At 34.4% G+C, this 22,632-nt stretch overlaps 3 protein-coding genes across 6 annotated transcripts in view; 2 read left to right on the top strand and 1 right to left on the bottom strand.

The window, feature by feature from the left end:
- Positions 1-380: 380 nt before the first annotated feature.
- On the top strand, positions 381-3,795 carry LOC126870670 (cytoplasmic dynein 2 intermediate chain 2-like). Of its 2 annotated transcripts, XM_050628592.1 has the most exons (10): positions 381-754; positions 874-990; positions 1,735-1,819; positions 1,883-2,095; positions 2,162-2,396; positions 2,480-2,681; positions 2,754-2,953; positions 3,026-3,168; positions 3,243-3,445; positions 3,563-3,795. In XM_050628592.1, exons 2-10 carry the CDS (start codon positions 971-973, stop codon positions 3,630-3,632), a joined length of 1,371 nt encoding a protein of 456 aa, XP_050484549.1. In that variant the 5' UTR covers positions 381-754; positions 874-970; the 3' UTR covers positions 3,633-3,795. The 2 variants fall into 2 exon arrangements, with proteins under 2 accessions (XP_050484549.1, XP_050484548.1); XM_050628591.1 differs by lacking the exons at positions 381-754; positions 874-990 and adding an exon at positions 1,211-1,654.
- Positions 3,796-15,247: 11,452 nt separating this feature from the next.
- On the bottom strand, positions 15,248-21,026 carry LOC126870671 (proline-rich nuclear receptor coactivator 2-like). The gene is made up of 2 exons (XM_050628593.1): positions 20,117-21,026; positions 15,248-19,077 (listed from the first exon to the last, which is right to left on the bottom strand). Exon 2 carries the CDS (start codon positions 19,020-19,022, stop codon positions 18,618-18,620), a length of 405 nt encoding a protein of 134 aa, XP_050484550.1. The 5' UTR covers positions 19,023-19,077; positions 20,117-21,026; the 3' UTR covers positions 15,248-18,617.
- A 1,094-nt stretch (positions 21,027-22,120) lies between these two features.
- LOC126870357 (E3 ubiquitin-protein ligase RNF38) overlaps positions 22,121-22,632 on the top strand; it is a 41,657-nt gene continuing 41,145 nt past the window's right edge. For all 3 annotated transcript variants that reach the window (XM_050627984.1, XM_050627983.1, XM_050627981.1), the window contains exon 1: positions 22,121-22,470. The gene's annotated coding sequence lies outside the window, so the exon portion shown is untranslated. The remainder of the gene's footprint in view (positions 22,471-22,632) is intronic.

The following is a 22,632-nucleotide window of genomic DNA, read 5'->3' as shown; positions in this document are numbered from 1 at the left end:
CTTTATCTTATTTTATTACACGATAAAATTGAATTCGTAGTTTCAAATACGTACTTTACTAGCCGCGCTCGTGTCGCTACCAACATCGCGTACTCCTACCTTATTGACTGTCAACGTTATAGCAGTTCTGTTTTAGCCGTCGCCTCATATCGAAAATACGTTCTCTGTTAATTGATCGCGCCTGATCAAATTCACGGAATTCATCAACCAATTGATCGAACTCGAGTATGATCAAATATCGTATCAAGTATGGATCTCTTCGTCTAATACAACATATATATCTGTCCCTGTTGTTCAGTATCGTTATCCTTGCCGCACAGTAGCGTTCTCGTTGTGCAGCACGGTACATATATCTGTCTTTGTCGTACATAAATGCGCTTCTTGTCTATGACTAAATCATGTGCTACCATCAATTGAAGACAGAACAACATCAACTTGCAGTATGTGAGAATAGATGGTAACACATAGCTTACGTTTGAACAAGGAGGTAAATGTTCTTGTGTAAGGAGCGCAATATCGTGCGACAAGGACGGAGATACAAGCGGCGCTAGACAGAGAGGACGACACTGTGCGACAAGGACAGACATACGAGCGGTACTAGACAGAAAGGGCAATAACGTGTGAATTACTTCATATAAATCTATGCTATTCTAAATTGCGGCGACAGACTGTCGCGCGATTACCATTTTTGATGGTGCTACCACAAACCGCTTTTATGCACCAAGCTTCGAAGTATTTATTGCAGATAAAACCGGTATGTTCAATAAAAAAGACTCCTGGTATGGCTTTGTTCGTTTCAAATATGTAAAGGAACCATACGCGATGAATAATACATTTTTATCCTACAGTTCTTTGACTAACATATTGTTGCAGTACGGGAGGACGTTCATGCAAATTTTTATTCGACTGTCTCGAAGTGCAACTTAATGCAATTGCAAAGAACCAGAATAAGCGCAGACCTTTAGAAGAAATGCGTATTTACCTGTCGAGGTATTTTTACAGATTGATACTAGAGAAAGGTTCCGAACGAACCATGAGCGACATTCGAGTGTCCGACTATAACGATCCGCAATAAAATAATAATACGCTTAGTTTAAGGAAAGAAGGAAAGATGTGCTTTGTCATAGGTTTTGAAAAGATATCTTTAAATTACGGTAATCTATCTATACATTGAATCTTTATATGTTGCATTTAGAAATTATTATGGTATTGCAGTTGATTCACGTAGAGAACCAAAACAGTCGTGATTGTTGATCGCATGTATCTAAAATCACATGTATATGTATAAAATGTTACATACATACATACAATGTTACAAGCCGGTTAGTAATATTTTAATTGTTCCTTAGATGGCAATTTTAATTTGCTTCTTTACCGCCTATGCATCAATTTTTATTTGTAATAGTTGCATTCAGATGGCGCTATGATATCCATCAGCTGATTCACATTTGTAAATTCACACGTATGCTCTCTACTGAATGTTTTTATTTTCTCTTGGATCTTATAAAATACTTAGTAATTTAATAAACAACTTCATACACTATTTAAAATACTAACTTTGCAACAACATAATATTTCTAACAATATACATAATAATGTTCACTAATCGTTCACTCGAAGCAGTGAGTTTCAACTCACAATTATCTACTACGAAGTACGTGCCTAAAATTTCGTATTCTTTCATTTATATGATCAAAATTTTTTTATTCGTTTTAATTGTTTAATATTTGGCAGATCGCATCAATCTACGAACGTTCAAACAACAGAAATTGTTTATAATCAGAATCCCGTGCAAACCGTCGAAACAAGAACTGTCGAGGTATTTGTAAACATATCTTAAAAATATGGCTAAATTTGGTTTTAATATTTTTGCATTGTTTAGACTCAAACTATAACCGAAGAGAAGAAGAAGCCAGAAGTGAACTATGAAAGACTGGCCCAATTTTTAAATAGAGTTACGCCTTGTATATTGGAAGCATTAGATGAATCTTATGGAACCAATGCATTTGAAGATTATGAACCAAAAATTGATGAAGATTTACTGACAAGCACACAGCTTCTGCAAAAAATTCATAGCACTGAATCTGATTCTCAGGCATTTGTTGTCTTTTATAGTTATTAATTTCTTTCATTCCCTTGTGTTATTTAATAATATTTTTAGATGAAAGTAAGTGATATGAGTTGGAGTATTGGAGGAGGAACATTGGCAGTTTCTTTTGGTATTCCTTACCATGAAACATGGTGTGACCATCTATCTAAAATGCAATTGTACAATCAAACAAAGGAGGGTAGTTTCATAGATAATCCAAATAAAATACTGGAAACAAATGCCTGTATAACAACGTTGGCTTATCATCCAACTGAACCATCCATTATAGCTGCTGGTTTATTCAATGGTAGTTTACTTAATTGTAAAATTTCTAGAAAAAACATGTTATTTATAAGCTAAGAACTAATTGTAAATATTATTTATACCAAGGTGATGTTCTTGTATGGAACTTAAGAGACAATGTATCAGTGGCACCAACAACAATTTGTACCCATGGGGATTGTGTGTCTCAAGTGTACTGGAAAGCAAGAACTATAAATGATGTGTCCTTGCTTGTGAGCTCCAGCAAAGATGGATATATTTTCATCCACAAGATGATGGCCAATTTTACAGTTGCCCGTGAATATAAACGGTAATTATTTTAATACTATCAACAAGTTTTTACAAACATTTATTTATAATCACATATGTTGTATGTTTTTAGACTGAAATTAACCAAAGAATATAATCCAATAGAAAACTCAAGGCCACGTAGCGCAGGTGGCACACGTGAACGCGCTATGGAATCCGGATTATGTATTACTGCCTTCGATTTTTCGTCCAGAGATCCCATATTTTTTATCGTGGGTACCTTATGCGGTGGAATATACAAATGTAGCTTAGATCGTGTTGCTCCTATCGAAGGTATGGATTTTTCTAATAAATTCTTAAATTTTATTTTATTCTATGAAAGTAATAATCAATTTTTAATTTTAGACGATGAAACTCTAATGGATCCTGTGGTAGACGAGTATGAAAGGCACGAAGGTAGTATTACGTGCATTAAATGTTCCCCGATACGTAATCTTTTCGTCACTGCTGGCACTGACAAAGAAATTCGTATATATCACTTTGAAGAGGTAATAATTTTATCGTTAGAGTTTATTTTTGTACTTTGAACGCCATAACAGATTAAAACCTTTATATAATCTAGCATACGAACTTGAGGTCGATTTCTTGTGAAAATACAATCGTGGGTTTAGCATGGATGCTCGGGAATCAAGACATATTCGCAACTTATGGTGCTGGCTCGGAGATTAGACTGTATAACGTCACTGGTGGAAAATCTGTGACAAATATAAATTTTGAGACCACTGATAGGCAAAACACTAGCTGCTTACGTGTGAATTTAAGAAAGTAAGCATTCGTAGTACATATACATATGTATGTGTAAATTTGAAGTATGCATCAATAATATATGATTTGTAATAATATGTAATTTGCATTATATTGTTTGTAATACTTGTTTTATAGAAATATGGTAGCCATTGGTGACACACAAGGAACTATAGAAATTTGGAAAATCCCAAGGCAATTATTGTAAAGATATTAAATAATATGCATTATAAAATTGCTTTTTTATGTATTCATTGTATTATCAATGTTATTATTTTGTAATCCATATAAAAACATGTATATATTTATTGTGTAACAGCATATATTACTTTTATAATAAAAGGCAGTCACGCACGCACACGTTTTCAATATACACTGTTCTATTTTCGACTTCCTCTTCCTAATAAATATAATAACATACAACAAAATTAGGCACGATATTAATAGCATATGATTACTACATCAGATATTCTATGATTTAAATAACTTAACATGTATTTTAAACTAGACTTCGTTGAGTAAAAATAACTTGACAAATTTATTGCGAAAATGTATGAAAGAAGCAATAATGCCACGATTATGTCCGATTATGAGTTAATATTTAAGACGGCAGCAATTCAAAACACAACGAAACTAAAATATTTTAATTTGCAGATTTAATCATAAAGTGTATCAAATATAATGCAGTTTTTTAAATTCTCGTATAAATTTACTCTTTTTCTATTTATGCTATAGTAACATTTTTCGATAATTTATGGGGAAATAAACAATTCTCTGAATTGTTTACGATTGTAAATTGGAGTAAATAAATGAATACTTCCACATTATATAAACATATATTTATTAATACTATATAACAACCAAATAAATACTTGAATTCGCTCGACAATTTATTTCATAATTATTTACGTTTCTTTTAAGTACCATTACCTTTTATCTTGCTGATTCATCCAAATATCTGATGTCACAACTACCTGTAACCATGAACTTTCAAAACCTGCCTAACTCAACACGACTAAGTACAAACTGTGCGTAATCGTGTAAATCTTCTTATTTGTATCTTTCATATGGAAAAATAAAAGACATGAATCATTTTGGCACGTAAGTTCAAAGTATGTATACACAATCAGATTTAAAAATATCTGACATAGGAGAAAGAGTATGCTATAATAAAAAAATGAAGTGAAGAAAATAAAAAATAATCATGTTTCACTACAAAGAAAGAAACATCAATTCGGCTAAATAAATACAAACAAATATAATTCCTCTTGCCTGTATCTTCAATGGGCTATCTTGTTTCATTTAAATTCTTGTCATTTTGTAGCTTCATTAGATAGAAATGTAGAAATTAGATAAATAGAAAGAATGTCACACAGAGAAGTAGAACAAACTTGATTTGTATCTGAAAATTATATCGGAATCAAATTTCTTATTTTTAAGACGTCTTGTTCATAAAATGACTTATAATTCTTTCGTATTTTACATATGTACAACAAATTTAAATTATGAAATCTCTATTAAGTGCTCATAGATTGCAATTGCTCAGGTCATGATTAATTTTTGGTGAGTCATGGAGATATAGCGAAATGCACAGTAACAAATTTAAAACTGCTAGATCTTACATTTAGATATGAATTTGTACTATTTCATTTCTATTGCATATCACGTAAAGAGATACGTCTTATGACTAATTTCCCAAGAAGTTGAATCATATAAATAAGTATATAACTCTCTGTTTAGAAGTAGTAAAGCGCTTAAGGATTATTTCAACACATTTATTTCATAATGAAATGTATGACGAAGAAACCAAAGAAATCGTAAAACTTATTCGCTTTTCTATTCATACGTGACACACTTAGACTTCCTGAACGTTCTATAGCGGATCTCTTCCATGACCTTCTTCGATATTTATGCAAATACGTTGAACAATACTTTACCGGATGCTATAATTAAAATACAATTAATCTACAAACATTATGTTAATGGATATACATACCCAACACAGTTATAAATCCAAGTAAAATCCAACAACATTGCAATAAAATAAAAAACAAACTGCTAATAAATGTTTTCATCCATACTTTTAGGGGTTTTTCCTGAAAAGTATGGCATTTTCTCCTGAAAATAACGGTTTTTAATTTTCGTTCTGAAAAGAACGGTTTTTAATTTTCGTTCTGAAAAGAACGGTTTTTAATTTTCGTTCTGAAAAGAACGGTTTTTAATTTTCGTTCTGAAAAGAACGGTTTTTAATTTTCGTTCTGAAAAGAACGGTTTTTAATTTTCGTTCTGAAAAGAACGGTTTTTAATTTTCGTTCTGAAAAGAACGGTTTTAAATGTTCCTCATAAAAAGGATTTTCTTAAATTTTCATCCTGAAAAGGACGGATTGTTTGTCGATGTTTAGTTTGCCCGAGAAATAGTTACTCCATGAATGAAACGTTTGCGGGCCCTGAAAAGGGCCCTAAAGAAAAAAGAATATTAAAGAGGAAATGTGGACGGGATATGCGCAATGTGTGTATAGTATAAGGTATTAGAATAGGATTAGTAATATTATCGTCGAAGAGTATTGGAGAACAAAGCTGAGCGCTTCTTTGCTGCATACACTTTCGGCCGGTAGTTCTTCGTCATTATCAAAAGGAAAGGACGATGAAAGCGAAAGAAATTAAGGGGAAAAAATAGAAAAGAAAAGAATAGGTAGAAAGACAGGATTGTCTACGATACCAGGAAACGTTAAAAATTTTCTCTTGTTGCTCTATTTCTGTTCTTCTGATTTTTTTTCTTTCGAAGGAGCAGATCCATTCATACGATAGATGGAGATCAAAGAAGCTTCAATTCGTGGCATGTTTTTGTATACACGTGTGTATGTATATATTCGTCTTCTGAAGTCTGGTAAAACAGTATACAGGTTTTCGGTTACTGAAAAAATTTTCAGGCGTTCCGTCACTTGTCAGCTTGTTTCCTCGTTCATTTCAATGTATCTTCACATTCATTCTCTCGAAGGTTCTCGCACTTTTGCGTTTACTCTCGTTAACATATACCGCGTGATATACAGATAGTAGCGGTGGTAGTAATAAATGTGCGTCCAGTGTTCATTCAATTCGAATTTTACACACGTGACTCACATAAGCGCGCATTTTTTCTGACGTTAAACCCTTAGTTCTGCTTCTTTCATTTTCTTCTTATGTACATATGTGTGTATATGAATGAACTATATGCATGTATATGTATGTATGCTTCTGTGTGTGTAGTGTGTATGCCTGTATTTGTGCTGCATTGAAATACTTTTCAAATAAAGTCAATTCTGACTTTTATCTCACGAATCCCCTCAGAAATTTCTGCTTCAAAACTTTCTACAAAAAAGATCCTCACATCAAATCCTTGTCTCTAGACGGAAGAGGATTCAAGAATCTTTTTCTTTTTCTTTTTCTTCTTCTGTTTTTAGATCTTCTCGGCTTGATCTTGACCTTCCTCGACGACTATTGCACACCAACACTTTCAATTCCACGTGTACATTTTGCTTTGTCTCTTGATATCATCTGCATTCATTACTGTCCTCTGTAAACTTGCCTTGCGTTGATACTTCCTTACTTTTATCCTCAATCATTCTTTCCACTCGCACTGTTTCTCACGCATACTCTTCACTGGTTGTATACATTGATTTTTTTGGCGCTTTTTGTTCTCAAAAAGACATTTTTTCTGATGGTTTTTTAGAAATCCTCTTACATTCGCTCCAATCTCGTTCAAATCCACTTTCTCGCTTCTTCTTCATCAATAATAATCAATCTTGAAAGACTATTATAGTTCCCCTTTTACTCGTGATTAATCTTCCATTTCATAATGCTGCTACCTACGCTTCTTCTTCTTCTTCTTCTTCTTCTTCTTCTTCTTCTTCTTCTTCTCTCTATCATCTTATTATCGTCGACAACCTTTTCCTTTTTTATCTTCTTCGTACTTCATCCTTCTCCTCCTCCTCTTCCATTGGTCACGCGTCTACCACATTTTCTTCGAAAAAAAAACGCGTGTATACATACTCGAATAACAGTACCAAAACTACGATATATAAATGATTACGCTTTAGGTACGACTTGGATATATATTCCTTCGCCATATTGTTCTCCAAGTACTTACTGGCTATCTGTTTCAGTTTCTCTTAGCTTTCCTGGAGGATCAATCATTATATTATCATCATCGCCGTTCACAATAATCATCTCGCTGTGTCGTAGCTGGTCCATCGCTCTAGCAATGAAACCACGAGATGTTTCTTTCTCTGATAGGAGAAAAAACGGCAAAAAATAATTGTTCCTCTGTCGAACCTCATAGTGGACGATTATTAATTATTTATTATATCATCGAAAAAATTTCGAGTCTTTTCTTTACCTGCACGAGAACCTGCCTCTCGTGTAGGTAATATCCTGATGTTTTCTTCTTCTGTTGCCTCGTTACAAATAACAGCCCTGGTTTTCACGTCGGACGCGCAAACACGAGACGATTGTTTCGCCAAGGAAACAACGGGATGCGCGTCGAAAGGTGGCCAATCGATAATCCTTATCTATTCTGGTCGATCGCGCAATCGTTAAGTTTCCCGTTATCCCCTCGCCACGATTTTATTTCTTTCTTCTTTTTTCTTCTTGGTCCTCTCTCGATCTTCACCTTTTACTTTCATTCGTTCGAAGAAATAAAAATTCGACAGGAGTTGCGTCCAGTCGAGATTCTCTCTCCTCTTTGGTATAATATATACCATGGTGCGTATGATTTGTTGGTAAATCGTACACGCCATTTTGAGAAAAATCGGCGATTTATTGTGAACCGGAATGTACTTTTCTTTATGATTCTTCTTACTTTTTAAATATGAAAGTGACCAAGTTAATAAGTCCATCTGTTGGAATGATAAAGAAATCTCGTTCCTGCGCGTAACGACGCCGTTCATTTTACTTCTTGTTGCCACCATTCTTCTTTCCTACCATTCTTCTTCTTCTTCTTCTTCGTCTTCATTGCTTTATTCTTCTCTACAAGCTTGAGGCCGCAAAAAAGATTCATATGTATATCGATCAGACGATAACTCGAAACGTGCGTTCGAAAATATGCTGCAGCCATATTGTATCCCAAAAATGAACCTCTCTTTCTTCTTCTGCTTCATCTCAGTCGTTTTTTTTTTTTTACATAACAAAATATTCTCTTTCACGCGCTCGCCATGGCTCGCACGATCGAATTTCGCTTCACACATTTATATACAATTGCTTGCGGATCTTATCTTTTTTCCCTTTCTTTCGCCTAGATCCGCTTTTCTTTTTCATCGATCGGTCTTCCTCCAAAAAAACTTGTTATTCGCGAAACGGTCACTCTTATTACGATATTTTTATAATACAGTGTTTCTTATGTATGCGCACGATTCGAATCTTAAACGTACTGCTTCTGCGTGTTTTACGTACAATAATAGATATATATATATTATATAACCTCTATTTTCTTATGTACCCTAAAACTTGACAGCAAATTGCATCGTGTCCGCGACGGAGTTTTATTAAAGAGACACGAATGGGAAATTCCATGATTTCATCATTTTATACATCGTTATCTTACGTCGTTTCTATCCCTGCATCGTTCATACGACTCTTATCCATCTTTTGTTTCTTAACTTCGTTTAATCTTATCGTCTTGTATCGCAGAAATCGCGACTCGGTAAAGTTTACTTATACCTATATAATTTACTGTCTAACGATAAACTCGTCGCCACTATTTCGTTGGGGAACGACAGAACAAAAGTTCTGATCTTCTGTGTTTTTTTTGTTTTTTGTATAATCTTACCGGACTCGCGAAGCTTATACTCTCGAAGACGACAGGTTGATAATCGATATAGTTCATCGATTTTTCGCTTCTTTTCTTTTTTATGCTTGTAGCACTTTCTTTTTTTTTTCTACATTCAAAATATATCTTTTAATGCTGTTATCAAGAAGATGAATTCGAAAAAAGGTAACACGAGAGAATCTTAGATTTCTCGTGAACACGAATGAACAAAGACCTGTCGTTCCTTAAGTACAAGCTTCCTCGAATGGATAGTGCCCTTTGGTGCACCGTACAAGTCTACCTCGTTCGCTTTAGCTTTTTTTTTTTTAAATACTTCTACAGTTTCATTCGGTTTAAAGCAGACCAGAGTTTCGTAGAACAATGCTCTGTACAGCGATGCTCGGTTGTAAAATTGTAAGCTTACGAAAGGACAAAAAAAAAAAGAAAGAAAAAAGAAGGTAAGAGAAATCATTCGAAGAAGAAATGCCACATGGTTTGTAGGACGCAACTCTTAAAAGGAGGAGAAACATCTGCGCGATAAAGAAAGGTCATTTTCGTTAGACCTTCTTTATTCTTATATGCTTTCTAAGCATAAAAATTTTGGAAAAAGAAAGGAAAAAATCAAAATCCTCCTTCTTCAAAAATTTAGATCGCTTGTAAATTTCATTCAAAACATGATAGAGAGACTGCTGCATAATTTGCATAACGATAACTCAGCTATAAGAGCAGCTGTCACTACATCAAATTACTTAAATTTTTATAATAAACTAAAACAATACTGATCATAGTACAGCTGTAAAACTCATTAAAATAAAAAAAGGCAGTCAATCGATTAAACAACATCAAATTATAATACATAGAGTCGATCTACTCTTACAGTTAAAATTTACTGGTAGTTACGGTGGTGATGATCTGAGCAGCATGGAAACTAGGTCTACGACTCAAGATGGCCGCCGATCAAACATGGAATGGACATCTAGTAGTCCTATTAATTTAGCAATTGACTAGATTCGAAACGTATCTATACGAGCAGCATACAATTTTATTTCCTATGCAGGAAATTGTTATCTTGCAAAATTTCAGAATTTACCGCGCAAACGTTACTCCCCTTGAAACAAAAAAGAGAAGAAAGAAACTAAAGTCACTTCGCACACCGGTTATACGTAGGAAAAATTATTGTCGCGCACGTGCGGGCGATGGCATGATTATCTTTCTAAATGCTTCTTTCTTCAAACTACACACACACGCGGTTATATGCTAATATGTGTGTGTTTCTTTGCTTTCTCCTTAGTATCGACCGCACAATGACGCACGAATCGCTCTGCACGTGCGAGAAATCGAGAGAAGTTAAACGGACGCGTTCTTCCAGCTAAATTCTTTTTATGATTTTTTCATCGTTTCTTCTCTTTGTTTAAATTATTCGTTTTACGAATCGTTCGAATGCTTATAACCATAAACGATGTTCGCGTTGACAACGCACAGGATAAAACGCGTCCGTTTCTTTTCTTCTTCAAGAGCGAGAGTCTCTCCCTCCTGTTTCGTATATAATATATTTAATATATATATATTTATATTTATTCTGTCTCGCACGTTCTTAAACTCACACAATTTTTCTTTTGGCACGCTCGCATACACGCACACACTTGCATTCTAGCTCTTTCTCACGGTATCACCGACGCACACATACTTTCTGAAAACACGCTCAAGGTATATATCAAGGTACATGGTCGAATCTCGATTCGCTAAAATAGTCAGTGCGTTTTTCCTTTACTCGCCGCCATTGCGACCAATCCGTTTCCCCTACTATTTAATAGTATAGCCGCACGTCAGAACGATACTGATACTTGTTCTATCATAATACGTAATAATTTTATGCTATTTGTTTTGCGTCGTTTATACCATGATCCTCGTGATTTTTGCGATTATATATTTTCTTCGAGCTAATTTCCTGAAATAAGATACGAGAGAAGAAAACAAAAGAAAGAACAAGGTTATATATGTTTTGTAGTCAGGCATCGCGCTGACGCACGGCTGGACTTTCACGAGCAGCAGCAGGAAGAAGGATAAAAAATATTGTCATCGACAGGCTCGTCAGAGATGCGTTATGGAATTTACACGAGTAAACAATCGATAGATTACGAGAAACTTCTCCTTGCTACCGTAGGTAAAAATCGTACTCTCCTTAACAATGGTCTAGCTCTTCGAAAATGTCTTTTTTTTTCGATCGATATATAAATACGTGTCGTAGAATCACGCAGTTAATGTGATCTTTATTTCTTTTCTTTCGTTATCATTCGGTGACATCGAAGAGAGTGTCGCCTCGAATTCGATGCAACTCTATTCGAATGCAAAGCGACACTTAACCTACCAATCCTTTACTATCGAACAGCGAATGAAAATGATTGATGTCGAATGATTTCCGCGTGATTCTACGACCACTAGATTCCCTTGGTATCGAAATAAAACGAAAAGAAAGTGTTTCTTTCGCAAGAACGGTTGAGATCAAAGCGCACGCCTCGAATTTTGACGATTCTTTCAACGAAAATGATGTAAAAATTGTAAATGAAACACGAACAATCCCCGAATACGATATATGTACGAAGTTGAAACGAAAGAGAAAAGGAGGAACGATTTAGATCAGAATAATAACATCGATTGATTTACCGACTAAAATCATGCATGTGTTTAAAATATATTGATTCAAATATATAGTCATTGATCATGGCGCTTCAAAAAGACAGAGCTTTCTTTCATTTTTCTCCCTCTCTCTCCCTTTTTTCTTCCTATCTCTGGTTTTTCATCACACCTCTCAACTTAATTCTAAATTTAAGGCTTAATTAATTAATCGACATAGTGTTTCGTGTGGCTGTGTTTTGTGTCCCTGTATAATGATCAGTGCTTCGTATGAAATCGATGAGCTGTTGATTTTTCACTCTCTTGCATAAAAGATCAATTTTTTAAAACGATATTACATCGTATATTGGTAAACGATGTCGCGCTTCGAACTCACCTCGTGACAAAATACTTTTGAGGTTAAAAGGATTCGATGCGCGACACACGACTTCATCGTTCGTTTTTCTTATTGTTTGACGTTGTCGTTCGAAGACGTTGGTTCCATTTTGTTTTCTTTTATATGTTTCTTCTTTAATTATTCCGATAAGCGGGTTCATTCTCATTTTTTCCCCTCGATTCATTGTTTTAGTTACGAATTTTCTTTTTTAAGAATGGTTCGCCGGTATTCTTTCCCTAACGAGAAGTAGTACGGATATGCAAAAATTCGTATCGATTCATTTTTTTCGTCTGCTCTTTAACATCACTTTCGCACGTGAGAATTTTTCAGATACACATGACAAAAAGAAAGAAGAGAACTCTAAAACATGAATAGAAAAAGATCTTTCCATGTACGGACATAAAATTTCACCCTAAACCAAAAACATACGCACACCCATGGGAACGAATTACTTCTAAAGCTACATAGAACAAAGTAAATCATGAACCGTGGAAATAGAATAAGTAGCAAGCGATTGATATGTTCTTCCTGAAGTCATTAACCTAAAATTACACACACTTGTAATTTAAAAAAAAAAAAAAAAAAAAGAAAAGAAAAAGAAAAGAGAAAAAGAGCACAGCTTTATTAATCTGATTAAAACTTAATTTTTAAAAAAGAAAAATATGGAAAAAAGAAGAAAAATGTAACATTCATTTTTCGGAAAGTAACCAATTATTTGCCTAATGAATCAATAATATTTAAATATATACTCGTTGAACGCGCAAAAGAACCTTCTAAAGAAACCACAACCAGAATTACGTAAGAATTCGCTATTTAGCTGGAAAAAGAAAAGAAAAAATAAACGAAATTTGGATCGGAAGAATCCGGATGAGTGCTTCTCCTCGTTATGTGTCACTGAAGAATCTAATAACACATCGAAGAGACGGTTTTCATGGAAGCTCAAAAGCTAATTTACACATCCAGAAAAGATATAACACACCTAGTCCGATGCAATGACGAATCAAAAAAATATTTCTTTCAAGAAACTGATCAAAGGAACGAACAAATATACCATTTCGATACGTTTCCTTTTTCTATACAATAATTATACTTTTTCCTTCCCATAACGTTTAGTGTCTCTACATTAAAGTTATGCGAAATTAAAGTAGAATTAGAATTATTAGTTACGGTTAACCCCTTTCCTTTTTCCAAAAGAGACCAGCAAAAGAAATTATTCAAAAGATATAAAGATATACACGTGTATAGATTGAAACAGGACATGCGAGGGCACGTAGCCATTTTCTACGTGCATTCGTATGTCACATGATGTTCGTCGACGGATGCATCACGGTGTATATGGGAAGTCAATGATGCCACTCGCGTGAACATATAAGGAATGACGGTCGTCTACTTCCTACAAAACTTTTGCTCGTGAATATTCATTGCAAAGTTTTTTTAGTAACCTAATAGTACGATATATACAGAAACCGAATTTCATAGAAGATTCCTGGAAAAATAAGGATAATTAGAGATAAACTGTTAACCTAAACTGGTCCAACTCAAGCTCCTTTTTTGCACAAATCTCGTTAGATATATATCTGGAGGTACTATTTTATCCTTACAAATAAGTATAATAAGACTATAATGTCTTTGACATTAAAATTATTAGCTATAACCTAACTCAAGAAACAGACTCCTAAAATTTTCACTAAGAGTGGTATCTTCTGCAACTTGTTTTACAAAATGAACACGTGATACATCCATAAAGCATTCACGAGAATCTTAATTTTGTCTTATTGATTATTCTTCGATTTTTCGTGTAACACGCGACGAACGATTTTGTACGTTACAATATCACAATAAATGCCGGTCGAGAATGGATCGTCTCGTATTATTCGTGTTGTTATCAACATTTCTTGCCCTACTTTTACCATTTGTCATGAAAATGAAAACGAATTGAAAACGAAAAATAAAAAAACGCTTGCAACTTCTTTTCGTTTAAACTGTACGTTTTAAATTCATCGCGTAGAAAATATTCGCGTAAACCTCAAACGGAAAGAAGCGTATCTAGCTACGTTCTCGCGTCTCTCCGACCGGAAACGCGTTCGAACATAAAATTCCCGCCCGACCTCGATCCCATTTTTCGAAACGACCCAAGTTCTCGTTGGCTCTTATAATTAGAACTACTAGCTATATTCTCATCTTAAAGTCACGAAGGTGGATTACGACACACAAGATGGACGTACTCGAAAGAGTTCCTAAATAATATTAATTTCTTTGCTCTTGTCACGAAAACATTGCACCCTACATTTTAATTTCTTCATTACTTTTCTATTTCCCTTTTTGCATTATGCTTTCGAGCATTGTTTTGTTTTACTCTTATTTGTGTTCCACGATCGCGCATACGTACATCGCTAATTACTAAGTTTTTTGGATAATTAATAGCAGTAAGTCGGAGTGCGCGGCAAACCCCGCATTTTATGACAAAGAAAAACATGTTCCTTCTCCCACTTATGTTCTCTTATCCTCCCGACTTGATATACAACTCGCACACAGTGTGTATGTGTGTTTCATATTTCTCTCGTTTCGGCATTTGCGTTTTTCTCTCTCGAAAAAGGCGGTAATTATCTTGTTTTCGTATATTCATCGTACTTGCACGTTCCTTAAATTATCCCACCTTATCGTTTAATCATATACATATAATATATAATATATATATATATAATATATATATATGTATGTGTGTGTGTATATATATATATGTTGATCAATTACCAATTAAAAATTAGTAGTACCTATAGAGTCATCATCACAGCTAATTTCTTATCATCTTTTAAATTAATATTATTGGTTGATTATTCACTTTGTAATTCGTGCCCTTTTTTCTTTGGCGTCGCTTCTTTTCTCAGACGCCGTTTCTTCCTCTTTAATATATTTTCTCTCACTTTTACCACGCAATAGCGCCCTTTCTTCTTCCACTATATTTCGTTCGCCTTAAAGATCGCTTGAACCGAGTCTGGCAACCTTCAACTGTTTACTTTTTTTTTTTACGTTTTCTGTATTTTTTTTTTGTTTCACTTTTGCACATACTGACTATTTTTTGCACTTCTCCGAGACTCGAGCAGGTAATTACGCATATTGCTGTTACTTAAAGTTTCAAACTCTTTTTAAGCCTTTTGCTCTCAATCGGAACGGAACAAAACGCCGTTATTACCGAGATATTTCGATTAATTTACCCTTTATGTATATGAGATATACATAATGCACATCGTCCGTCTGCATTCTGTTTCGCCGTATGTACACTAATCCCTCCCATTTTTTTTTCTTTTTTTTTTACAGTACATTTACAGATGTTGCTTGAAATTTACAACTTCTTTATCAGCCCTCGTCTGTCTATTTACACCATTCACAAACGATGCGCGTCTGTGCAATAATCCTCGTATGCTCAAAGCGGGATGATGATTCGATCGATCTCTCATAGGACGGCAGTGCTTAATTCGTTTTACTTCACGCCCAATGAGGTCTTAAGAAAAACTCGTACCGAATTTGAAAATTTTCCATTCGAATCCTGGCACGTATTTACAATTAACTTTCAAATACCACACCTAATATAATTATACATATACAATTTAAAGCCGATTAATAAAATAATAATCACTGGACAAATACTGAAATCTCCTAGCAGTTTGAGACAGATCGTTGTACTTCCTCCTTCGAATCAAAAACACCAAACGAACGTGGAGGAGCATTTCTTTTAGCGAAGACCCTCGATAGAAACCCATTTACTTAAAAAATCTGGAACTTATGCGTATATTGTTAATAACAAAACTATGTATGCGATAAGAACGATTCTCTATCGATGTGATCCTATCTCTGTATTTTAAATTGTTTTTTCATCTGACCAATTGCGACAATTCCTCTTCCGTCGAGAGCAGAAACTATTTAGCAACAAGTATGGCGACCATCGTTTATCTTCAAGCTCTTATCTTATCACACATGTGCTATCATAAAAAAACTATTTTTCTCTATGGAAACTTAGACGAACAGAAATTTGAAACTGCCAAAGAACCTTGAACAAATACGATTTCTAAGAAAGGGAGACGAATTCAAAGAAACTAATCTAACTAAATAATCGAATTCTTATGAAAGTAAGAGGAATGAAGACGGATGTTGATTAATATAATTCTTTCCTTCCCTTTTTCTCGGAACTGCAACTCCCTTTCGCTTTCTGCGAACCGCTACACAGCGACGATTCCCAAAAAGGAAAAAGAGAACGAATCGAGACAGTGTTCATTGAGTATCGTTAGTAAATTCGAAAACCCATGAAACTCTTCTCGATTTTACATCAAAATTTCTGTCAATCATTCCGTGAGACATACCGCTGTTAGATGCTATAGATACGATTAAAAATTTGTTTTGCCTTACGAGACTACGAAGATGGAGAAAGTAATTGAAAGTTCGAGATTGCACATTTTTGCCATCTTTTCTCTCTTTCTCTCTCACTCCTTCACGCAAGATATATACATTCACACGCATGGATTCACTCAGTAGCTTTTTCTTGAGATCTGCATGTACATATACCGAAACCTATCTTCGTAATTCACCTTAAAAATTAAACTTATGAAAGAAGAAAGAAAGTAATTACCAAAGAAAAAATGAAACTAACGTAATTTAAGAAAAGAAAAAAAAAAAGAAAAATAGTGCCTTCTTTTAGATAAAAAGAAAAAAACGTATTAGTTAAAACACCACTTCAAATAATTTGGTCAGTCTACTTGATTAAATATATGATCGTATTTTAGGTAAAAAAAAAAAAAAAAAAAAAAAATAAAAAGAAAGAAAAATGCAAGAAAAATTAAAAATTATTGTTACTATCTTTGTCATGTAACGAGTGCAACGTTAGAAAGAAAAAAATCATTTATAACAGTATAAAATTAGCAAAAATTTTACTTTTGAAATATATATGTTTAGAACTGAACCAAAAAATTTTGTTAACTCATAATTTCAGTATTAAATAATAAACGATATCCAATTCCAAATTTAAATAAAATCACTTTATAATGAAATCTTATGACAAGCTTCTGACCACATTTTTTATATTAGATAAAAATTAAATTTGTCACTTAAAGAAAACCTTCATAAAAATTTTGTTAACTTAAGCAGAAGCATTGCTTAATCTCGAATTTACTGAAAAATGGAGAACAAAAACTAATAAACATTCATCAAGCATATATCAGATTATTTTCACTATCGTTCATTCACACAATTTAATCCCATTTTTTCATTGATGAATTATGGGATCTCATCTGTATGCACGCTGGAAACACGTCACTTAAATCTTATGTAATGCTTTGCAGAACTATTGCAAAGCTGCAAAACGAGTAAGAATACCTTCGATAGTAAAAGAAGATAAATAGAAACCAACAAATTTTGCTCTGGTAAATCTTTCAAGGATAATTTGATTATGTCCTTATGATTCATTGAACATTGGATTCTACCAAAACTATTGACAACTTAACTGAACCTGGGAGGCAAGCAGTTACATAGGAATAATAATTAGTCTGATATACACTTAATCGATACTTAGGTTTATGCTAAAGAGCAGTAGATGAATATATATAATACTTAAAGTTTACCACTTATGTTGTAAATATAAAGTATCTTTCAATGAGGGAAAAAAGCAATTAGCATACATCTTGTGTAAAGATTTAAATAACTATTTTGGAAAGAATTCCGGGTTGCAATTGAAAAAAGAATAAAACATACTGTCAATAATCAACAGTGCTAGGATGTAGCAATTTTGATTTAAACAAAAAAAAAAAAAAAAGAAAAATAAAGAGTATATAGCTATTGTTTTTAAAAATAGCTAATGCAGCTTTGCCTATGTCTTCGTACCATTTCGTCAAACAGATAATATAATAGTGTTTATGTATTTGTGTATGTGTATGCGTCTCTGCAAGTTAATCATATATAATAATAATCTAAAATACATACGTTTATATCTTCATAGACGGCGCATAATAGAATTGTTACAAGTTACCATATACTTGAATCATGGTTCACGGCAGACGCACCTGCGTCTTTCATACTCAATGTTTATATGTTTTGTATAGTTTTAAACAACGAATCCTGGTTTGTTTTTTCTTCATCTCCTCAGCATCTGATACCATGAAACTGAAGACGCTGGTGCCCTGTTTTTCTTGTTGCAATATTAATCGCGTATCGTTCTTAAGAGATTGTGTTATCGCGCAGTTATAAACACTTCTGTTTTTTTGTTTGTTATGTTTAAAACGTACAGCTTGACATCACATACAAGAGAAAAAATACATCCTTAAATTCAAGAGTAGGGGAACGATAATATCGTACCTGTCTCTTTGCTTTTAGGAGCTGGTAACCATTTTTAGCGGTTTGTTGGTCTTTAGGTATCAGGCTTGGACGTTTAGTATCATCTTCAGATGCTTTGAAATATCGCAACTCCTGTCGGATTGTTGACAACTGCTCATCAGTCTCGTAGTCCAATGGCTCGGTGGTTTCGGAAGGCTCGCAGGAGATGGCGGTTCAGAAAACTTTGCACCCGCATAGAAACTGTTTGTTGGACTGCCGCGCGGACTGTAATCACATCGCAACGGCGAAGTTCTCGAACCCTTTGACAAACCGTGTGGGCTGCAGGTTAGTCTGCCGGTTGAATTTCTGCCATGAGATCTTCCACTGTTGTGGAAAAATGTTGACGATTTGATTGCACTTGAACGGTGATGATATCGTTCCACACCGACATTCGGCGAACCCTGCCGGTCTACTTTGTTCTTCAATTTTGGTACCGAATTCGTCATGGCTTCTTTATAATACTTTCGTCCTTTCTATCACTCACGAAGTCAACCAACCCGTCTACAAAATTAATTACACTTTTAGCTTTCTAACACTTCAAAAAATGTTATTAATCGTGAATTCGATATTTTTAACATTTATCAGCATATGATTACGTCAACATGCAGTGTTTTGAAAAGAAGATAAGAAAATATTTGATTTTATTTTATGGCAAAACAATTTGGCATGCGTCATTCGAAGATATTAAAATTTCATCACCAAGCAATATGAAACATGTTTTACTCAAATTCAATACGCAACTGCTATAAGTCTGACCCCATACTGATCGATGATAAAAGTAACATACATAAAACACAACACTGTTTAACTCCTTGTCTTACCATTTTTTGTGTAAAAAAATATATTTCTGTACATATACATTGACATCAGATGATTACTGTCTCAATGTCATATTTAAAATAAAACTGAAATATTATATACTGAATTTGTACAATTCTATAAATTAGACTTGTAGTTTAGAATTAAAATTAACACGTTCTGCGCCGGTTCTGGACTTTCCGTTCGAACTATTTTGGTTCTAAAAGGAAACAAAAATATCAAACATTTTCTGACAATATCTGACGCTAAATTATGATGTGTATACATTACGATATTCTATATATTAGGCTTTTTTCTTTAATAAAAATTTTATGAAAAATTTATTTACTAAATATATAATATAATAAACACATTGCTTGTGTGATTCCACATAATATATCGATAATAAAATTGACGCGGCACAAAGTATCTTAAACTTCGATATAAATACAGTTTCCTTTCATTGTATATAGCTTGTTAACCTACGCTACGAATGTGACTCGACATTATTGTAAGCCAAGAAGTTGTTACAAAAGTTGGTTTTATTATTATTGTTATAATAAATAAAGATATATATAACAAATATAAATATATGTAAATATAACAAATATAAAAAAGTAAGTAAAATCAAAATCAAATAAAAACAAGAAAATAAAATCAAACACATTGCATTGAAATTACAACAGCAAACATAGAAGGGGGCGAAGAGTAATTAATTTTGGAGTTATATCAAAAGACTTACCATACGATGTCCGCGGGCTACTTTCTAAAGATGCAACCAAGTTTTCGGCGGTCTTTATATTCAATGAATTTTCTAACTGCGCAATAATCTCGGGATTCAGGGCAAAAGGGAAGGGGGAATAAATGGTGGGGTACCCTACGAACCTCCTTCTGAGCACAATGCTACCTCGCCTCTTTTACTTCGAGTTCTCTCGCAGTCCTCTCTATTCGTGTATTTTGCGAATTTGACCACATTCGGTGACCGTTGGTCACCTCTGCTTACACTTTTTTTCTTCCTCACCAAATAAAAATCACACGCGTCGCTCCCCGGAATTCTCACTCACTCACTCTTTCTCTCTCTTCCTTCCTCTCTTTCTCTCCCTCTCTCTCACACTCTCACTTCCTTTTTTTAACGTAGCTGGAGAGGCACAAGATGGCGGACACGAGTTGTTTGTTTTCGCTATTCCGCACGGATTTTTCACAATACGATCACCGTTCGACAGCGAAATTCTACGTATTCGTACCTTCGCAACGCGCATGCGCATGTACACATATGTTCGTAAAACATGAAATTAACTTTTATCAGCAATATCTCGTATGTTCTGCATATGTCACGCACTCAAACCACGTTTATTCTATTTTAAAAACTGATATTTTATCATATCCGTGTTCAGCAACGCTTGTTAAATTTCTGCCTCTCTTTTTACGATTTTTTTTCTTTCCTCTCTCTCCCTTTGTCTCACTTTTAAGCTCATATTTATCATTTCGTCAATTCACACCAAACACTCGCTGAAACCGGATGTGTACTGCGTTCGAACTCGTAAACTATGTGCTCGTAAGCACGATCCTTCTCCCGTTCTCTCTCTTATCTTTATGAAGATACGAGCGAAACTTAAGGATTATGAATATCCCCCACCAGTCGTCTGGACCAATATTTTATAGCGTCACGTGATCTCATCTATCCAATCGCGTGGTTTCTGTCTCGGGTTGTTTCGGCTTTTTTCGTATGAGTCATTGGGTTCCCTTTGAAATCTTTACAAAATTAAAAATTAAAAGCCCTCTTAACATTAAAAATATCTATGAATTTTTTGAAGTAGGATACTATTAGCGTTTGGCATATTTTATATTGAAATTACTAAATAAACTAATTTGTATATAACGATCGGAAGGTAGGGCATGCCGATTGGTGGAATACAGCGAAACACGACCACGACAGCTCACGATACTGAATTTAAGGAATGATTTTACACCCTTTATTGTTTCTCTCTTTGTTTATCAGATCATCTTTAGCAAAGATGAATGGAAAATCACAAAATGTAACGTTCTACACCTTGAAACGTTCGGAAAAATACTTAAAGAAACACGTAGGGAAAGGTGTACATAAAAAAGTGGATGATAATGTCAGTAACTACAGTTTCAAACCATTTCTCCACAACTTACGCTTATGATTTGAATTTTTTAAAAATTATAGTAGAATTTAAAAGTAATGTTAAATAATGCAAAATCTTTAAATTGCAATGTCTTTCTATACATATATGTAATCTCAAAAAATGAAAAATACATGTAGTCTTTAGATGGAATCCGATGGAATCTGAAGTAAGTTATAAAACATTACGACGCAAGAACTGAAGAAGAAATAGTCTATAGAGGTGGATGGTGCGGAAAGCGATTAGCGTGTTCTCCCACCGTAGACATGTTTTTAAACTTACCAAAGTCTACATGTATCTGTACATATTTGTATACATTGACAGCACGCTTATACAAAGTGCAAATGCTCAAACATTAAGGAAAAAAAAGCAAACTTATTTTTATAATATTAATGGAAATTTGTTGTGAATTATTGGTCAAAGTTTCAAAGATAAGCGGTATTAAATGAAAAGAGAAAATAGAATAAAATTATCATGAATTAGAATGCGACGAAACTATACTACTTAGTCGAGTCTTTTCTCTGTCGATATTGATGGATAACAACGCGACCACTATGAGGCAAGCAAGTGGTGCCGCCATTAACCTACGGCGAAATAAGCGAAGTTCGTGAAAGCGTTTGACTTGACGTCAGTGGCCAAGAACGCTGATAATCTTACGACGTAGATATTGCTACGCGGAATATCATACAATATTTTTGGTGGTTTACGGGCGAGATTAATTAAACATATGAACGTATTTGGTGGTTTATGGTTTAACATACGGCCTCGAGAATATCAGTAGGCCCATAATGGGCGGGGTCGTGGCTTGGGTCGAGTGAGAGACATGGAGCGACCTCAGTGTTCTCAGTGGTGAGCTGCACGGCCATCGCCGACCGTCGGTTTCGCCTAGCGCAACCAACGTACTCTGCTATGACATCGCTCTGAAAATCCCAGATTATCCCAGTAAAAGGTAGGAGTTTTCCCTCCGAAATTTGGATGCGCGCTGTCTCTCTCTATTTCTCTCGCTCGCTCGACCCCTGTCTTTATTTCACCCCCGGACGGTGTGCTGTTCCCAGACATTTCCCATTGCTTTTTCGTAGATTTCCCAAATGCGTTTCTCCGATGACTGAAT

This window comes from Bombus huntii, chromosome 10 (assembly GCF_024542735.1).
Source record: "Bombus huntii isolate Logan2020A chromosome 10, iyBomHunt1.1, whole genome shotgun sequence".
Taxonomy (NCBI): Eukaryota; Metazoa; Arthropoda; class Insecta; order Hymenoptera; family Apidae; genus Bombus; species Bombus huntii.
Note: the sequence above shows the minus strand (reverse complement) of the source record. Positions and strands in the feature narration are given on the sequence as shown.

Bases quoted from the DNA above. Each gene is read 5' to 3' on its own strand.
- LOC126870671 (XM_050628593.1), bottom strand. From the start codon at position 19,022: ATGACGAATTCGGTACCAAAATTGAAGAACAAAGTAGACCGGCAGGGT.
- LOC126870670 (XM_050628591.1), top strand. From the start codon at position 1,596: ATGTTCACTAATCGTTCACTCGAAGCAGTGAGTTTCAACTCACAATTA. The intron at 2,096-2,161 runs GCATTTGTTGTC...TAATATTTTTAG, and splicing joins GCACTGAATCTGATTCTCAG to ATGAAAGTAAGTGATATGAG. The intron at 2,397-2,479 runs GTAGTTTACTTA...ATTTATACCAAG, and splicing joins AGCTGCTGGTTTATTCAATG to GTGATGTTCTTGTATGGAAC.